Here is a 6,000-nt window from a genome sequence, read left to right on the forward strand (position 1 = left end):
AGTTAGATTGGACAAGACAGTATGGCATAGGGGCAGCTAGGTGGCGCAGTGGATAGAGCACCAGCTCTGGAGTCAGGAGTACCTGAGTTCAAATCTGGCCTCAGACACTTAATGTGCTTACTAGCTGTGTGACCCTGAGCAAGTCACTTAACCCCAATTGCCTCACTAAAAAAAAAAAAAGACAGTATGGCATCATAGAGATGAGTGCTAGATTTGGGGATGACAAGAGCACATCTTAGTTCAGAGCCAGCTTCTGTAAATAGTTGAGTGATTTTGGTAAATCCATTTTTAACCTCTGAACCTCAATTTCTTTGTCTGTGAAACGAGCATCCCCTGACTTACATAAGCTCAGAAGTGTCAAAAAGCTCAAAAGTGGTCATGCATAGCATGTACTTTGCAAACTTTAAAAGTTATTTAAATGCTATTATCATTATCTGTTGTCCCTTATTACCTTTGTAGGTTTCTCTTCTTAGGAGATGTGATGGGAATATCCTACAGTGCTGACTAGAATGGTAGTGAATTTGCTGCCAGAAAACACACATAATTTATCCAGAAAGGAAAATATGATGAGTCTATAGGGTTTCCCAGTGCTTAGAGTGATCTGCCCTAATAATGTTCTTCAAGAGCGCATGTCAGTTCTTGCTGATATCTGAAATGGTTTTAAAGAATCTCTATTTGGCATTAGACAAACTAATATGACTTGCATTCTTGCATCTTTATTTTGAAACACTGGATTGACATTTGAGGTGGTACAAAAGATATAGTATCTTGTAGTTGGGAAGACCTGAGTTCAAATTCTGCTCAGGCACTTAACTATTAATGCTATAATAATAATAATAAGTATTATTAATATAATTATTATTGCTATTGTTATTATATAAAATATATTTTGACACTGCAAGGTAACTGAATCCTCAGCTTCAAGAGACATTCTCATTCCTTCCATTCTCTTTGTCTGAGTTCTCTTTGGACAGATAGGTGATTCCACCAGGGTAGCAGTAATAGCAGTTTAGGCTAGTCTAAATTGCCAAGCAGAAACATTCTTCATCAATTTGATACGTATATGTAGTATGGGAAATTGGGAGTTGTGCTTGTTTTTCAAGGAGAGAGGAAGAATAAACTGTCATGGTCACAAATATGTAGCTTGTACAATCCCCCCAAAAGCCAGAGAGAGTTTAATAAAGTAATCGGTGTTGTTGAACTGAACAGCCTTCTTTCTGAGGCTGAAAAGCTACATAGAATTTTTAAAGAAAAGGTCAGTTAGTATTTAACCTAACACATTAATAGTATCTTTGGAAATACCTATATATCATCAGTGGTTAACCTACTGACTTCTCTTAGTGAATGTTCAGGTAAATATAATGTGGGATTAAAAGTACAGTATTAAAATATGTAGAAATTGGACTTTCATTTGATTTCATGGATAGCTCTCTAGTCTCCCCTCCCTTCTCTTCCTCACGTCCCCCTAACAACATGAAAGTCTGAATAGATATGATTTTAAAGCAGCAAATAGAAAAAAAGAAAACCTGGACAATAAGGAGCCTTCCTACACTTCCCTTGATGTATAGTCATGGTATCATTTCATTTTGAAAACAATGGTAAAACCAAAGGAAATTTCTCTCTGGGACTTAAGAGTAAACCGATCCTAGGGATAAGATCACATAATTCATTTGACAGGAAGCCTTCAGAGGGTTTAGAGTTTGGAGATCATCTGGTCCAGCCCTTTAAATTTGTAAGTAAGCCACAAAGATCTTCAAAGCCCAGTCCAAGGTCACACAGGTAATGACAGTTCTGGTTTCGGAACTTAGGACCTAGGTTGTGGAATCCAGTTTTCATTCATAATACTGCACTGCCTTGTTCTAACAGTATTCCTACCCTACAGAATAGGTTCTTGCTTTGTATCCAAAAGTGATTTAAAATTCTATCATATAAGCCTGTAACAAAGAAGATTTATTTATTCATTCCACAAACATGAGCACTTATGGTATGTAGTAGAAAGCACTCTACTCTAGGGAGAGGACTTAATAAAAGCTAGACACAGACATTGTTCTCCAGAAGTTCATAATTTAGGTGGGAAGATATAATGAATGAACATGGAAAAAAACAACAACATTGCAATTATAAAACAACTTAGGACCAAATGTAGCACCATCATTTTCAGTAAGTGCTAAGGGGCTTTACAGAAAAGGAGTGATCATAGTAAGAAGGCAAAGTTTAATGAGGGAAAGATGAGAAAATAATTAATTTATTGGTTTTACTTAACCTGACCAGTATTGAAGACGTGACTTGCTGAAATGGCCACCAAAAATGTTGAGTTTTTTGAAAAGTGCCAGTTCACTCTTTGCATATAGATAGAGCCTAATATGGGTATAGATGGAATGGAAAGAGGGAGACAATTACAAAACTTAGAACTCTCAGTCAAGATCAGTGAGACTCTAATCAATTCTTTGGGCTAGTAATAAAGCAATTTGTTGGTTCTCTATGCCATCTGCTAATGCCCATCATCCCTTCCTCTTCCCATTCCATTTTCTAACAACCATTTGTTCCCCTTGCAGGTTCTCAGCTTATATAACACCATAAACCCAGAAGCTTCAGCATCTCCTTGCTGTGTATCCCAGGATTTAGAACCTCTCACCATCCTCTACTATGTAGGCAAAACACCCAAGATTGAACAGCTTTCCAATATGATCGTCAAATCTTGCAAATGCAGCTAAAAATCCTGGAAGCAGATAATGATGATCACAGTGATGATGACGGTGATCACAATGATGATGACGATAACTGCGATGATAATGACATGCATACCAAGAATAAAAAAGAGAGAGCCTCAGTTCATCAGTGTTAAAAAAAAAAAGAAAAGAAAAGAAAAAGCGGTACTAGTATGAATACTTTGGAAGTTTGGTTCTTTGTTTTTTAAAACTGGCATCCGAAGCAAAAAAGAAAAAAGAAAAAAGAAAAAAAAAAGTTGAAGTCCTTATCCTACATTTCACCTTCTCTGATAGTGAGATAGACAAGAAGCAAAATCTTTTTTTTTTTTAAAGAAAAAATAAACACTGGAAAAATTTGTTTAGTGTTAACTATGTGAAAGGAAAAAAACAGGAAAATCCCATTAAGTGGAGTTGTTGTATGTACCTGTCCTGTCCCATGCCTCACTTGATTTCTCTGTATTGCTATGCAATAGGCCCCTTTCCCATTTCTTTTAGCTGTAGAATTAACAGTGCATTATTTATTTGTGTGTAACTATACAATGAACATTTCTTGGCCCTCAGAAAGCAAAAACTGGTGGATGAAGAGGAGACCAAATCAATGGCCAGAAACCTGAGAATGGAAGGCTTAGGGAACTTGAACTCTTGACAAGCCTGGGGGAAAATTAAAAAAAAAAAAAAGGCCACATAGTGGAGTGAAGACTGAAGTCAAGTGATTACATGACAAAGAAAGTCTGACTTAAGACAAAAAAGAAAAGAAAACAAAAACAAAACCCAAACACGTATTTCATATGCCAGATGCCTAAGGAAGTTTAAGATACTGAAAAAAAAGCTCATTAATAAAGGAAACCTTTAGCCTGAAAGATAAGTCTGTAAGATTTTTTTTTTTTTTACTATAAGTGGTTCAAATGTCAGTTTAGTAAAACCAATGAAATTTGAAATGTTTTGACATATACTGGTCTAGTCCTCAGACCTTACTTAATGTGTTGCTGTATAGCTATGCTATGGGATTTTTTCCCTTCTTTTTGGTATCTATAACCATACCTATAGTATTACAATAGGTGGGTAGTAAAGCCAGCTTAATTGGAAACATATCTGTAGATCTCTATTGTAAACTATTAAAAAAACATTAAGGACTTTATGTGTAATGTGTAAATTTTCACCATTTTTTTGTATTCTGTAATACTGTCAACTATGATAATTTTGAATTTAAATTTGGGGCTCTTTTTTTTTTATCATCCAGATTAATGTGTTTCCCTCTAGCTGGCCAGTATGAGTAGAGTCCCTGTATTTTTTACTTGCACTACAAATACATGTTTATATGATATTTGCTATACATGTGCTTTGTATATTGTTCAGCATTATGACATAAGCTACCTGACTCCACTTGTCTTTTTTTTCTTTTACAAAAAAAAAAAAAAGGAATAGATTCAAGTTCATTGGTTTTTCCTTCTTTATCCATGAATTTTGAGACAACATGGCCTAGTGGGTAGACTTCTGGCCCTGGAATTAGAAAGACCTGGGTTCAAATGTAACCTTAATACATTTTAGCAATATGGTCCTAGGTGAGTCACTGAACCTCTATGTGCCTGAGACAAGTTTGGAGAACTTCTCTACCAAGTCATAAATTGGGTGACTGTCTGCATTGGTAGAGAGTTCCTGTACTAGCAGTTCCCAACATTGCCTGAAATCACAGAACTTCGTGTCTCCTTGGTTACAGCTGCAAATTACTAAACAGTTCAGATTTTTAAAAGCCCACCCCACAGTCTTTTAGGAGATTATACGAAGCTTTAGACAAATAGATATAGTGAGGGTGAAATGTTTTCCTTAAGGGGCTTGAGGATCTGACTGAAGTTGATGGCTGAGTAAATAGGTGTCTCTAACTTGGTTAAATCAATATTTTCACATATTCCACTTTTTGTATTGTTTGTATAAAGGGTAGACAGCTCCTAGGAAATATCTTTGGCTTTAATCAGATTTTGAGTTTTCAGGGGAAAATAAATTTGAAATATACTTTTCCTTTCTTTTAATTTTTTTTAAAGAAAAACAAAACCTAGATCAGCATAGAAATAGCTAGTATGGTTTATTTTACCAAAGTGAATGGTTGTTCCAGATGTTCTTTGCATACTTCAATAGAAGCTAAATTCTTCTTTATTTACAAATGGAGATCTTTGGCGTGAAAGTCATCTCTTTCTTAGTCTTGGATTGCATTGGCTCACATTAACATAGGTGGCTAGGCCCTTTGGGCAAGACACTTGTAGCTGCATCTCTAAATGTCGCAAACATCGGTCAGTGGCAACGGATTGATAAAGAAACATGGAGATAAAATGTGGGAGGTGACATGTCAAAAGGGAAGTCTTAATTTTTTCCCTCTAATCAACTTCCTCATTTTTGGCTTTAAAATGAAGAAGTTGCTTGAAAAGTTTGAAAAAAATAGTAATGAATAAGAATAGGGTGCCATGGTGGCAAACCTATACTTGTTGTGTGCTGGATGAAGCCCAATACCAGATTTGAGTGGGGTTTTTTTTCTTTCCATTTTCCTTTTGATTCTGCGTAGTATGCTTTTATTTCTGTAGGTATTTTCTCTCCAAATAGAATGAAGTGTTTTTTTTGGTTTTGTTTTTTTCTTTCCTCATGGATGCACTGATAATATTTTAAATGCTCTATTTTAAATCTCCAGAATCTTTTTATTTGGGGCTTCTGTTAGGCATTTATTCCCCTTTAGCGAAGATGAACATAGGGTGGAGGGAGAGGAAAGGGGGAAATGTTAGCACCATGGGTGAGTTAGGGCAGCATTTTCTGTGTGTTAGGCAGCAATACAATTGTATGGTTGGCATGTTTTTTTTTTTTTTAATGGAACATAAGAACAGCTGTTTTGTATTTTGGTGACCGATTACTCTGTATATTATCACATTGTATGACTGTTTTGTGGTGCTCTAGTGGTAAATAAATTATTTCAATTGTACATCAATGTGGATTTACTACGACAGCATGGAAAATACCTTTTGTGTCATGAATCCTATTCTCCAATGGGAGGGGTTATAAGGCATTTAAAACTTGATTTTTTAAAAAGGTTGTATGTTTTTGAAATCATTGTATTACTTAGCCAAGAAATGCTGCTCAAGGCTTGGTCAGGTACACCTACAGTCTTTGGAATTAAAGACCTCAGCTCAGATCCCAGTTCAGCAATTCAGTGTTTCTGTGACCTTGGACAAGTTCCCTAACCTCCAGGCTTCACTTTCCTCATCTTTAAAATGAGCAGCTGGTACTACATAATCTCTAGGGTCCCTTCTAG

The 6,000-nt window shown here is 35.9% G+C and overlaps 1 protein-coding gene across 1 annotated transcript in view; it reads left to right on the forward strand.

Moving 5' to 3' along the window:
- Nucleotides 1–3,401, forward strand: part of TGFB2 (transforming growth factor beta 2) — a 103,055-nt gene extending 99,654 nt beyond the window's left edge. Inside the window, exon 7 of the mRNA XM_043963329.1 lies at nucleotides 2,556–3,401. Coding sequence (XP_043819264.1) covers nucleotides 2,556–2,714 — 159 coding nt within the window. The 3' untranslated portion in view covers nucleotides 2,715–3,401. The remainder of the gene's footprint in view (nucleotides 1–2,555) is intronic.
- Nucleotides 3,402–6,000: the final 2,599 nt, after the last annotated feature.

This window comes from Dromiciops gliroides, chromosome 4, assembly GCF_019393635.1.
Source record: "Dromiciops gliroides isolate mDroGli1 chromosome 4, mDroGli1.pri, whole genome shotgun sequence".
NCBI classification, from domain to species: Eukaryota; Metazoa; Chordata; class Mammalia; order Microbiotheria; family Microbiotheriidae; genus Dromiciops; species Dromiciops gliroides.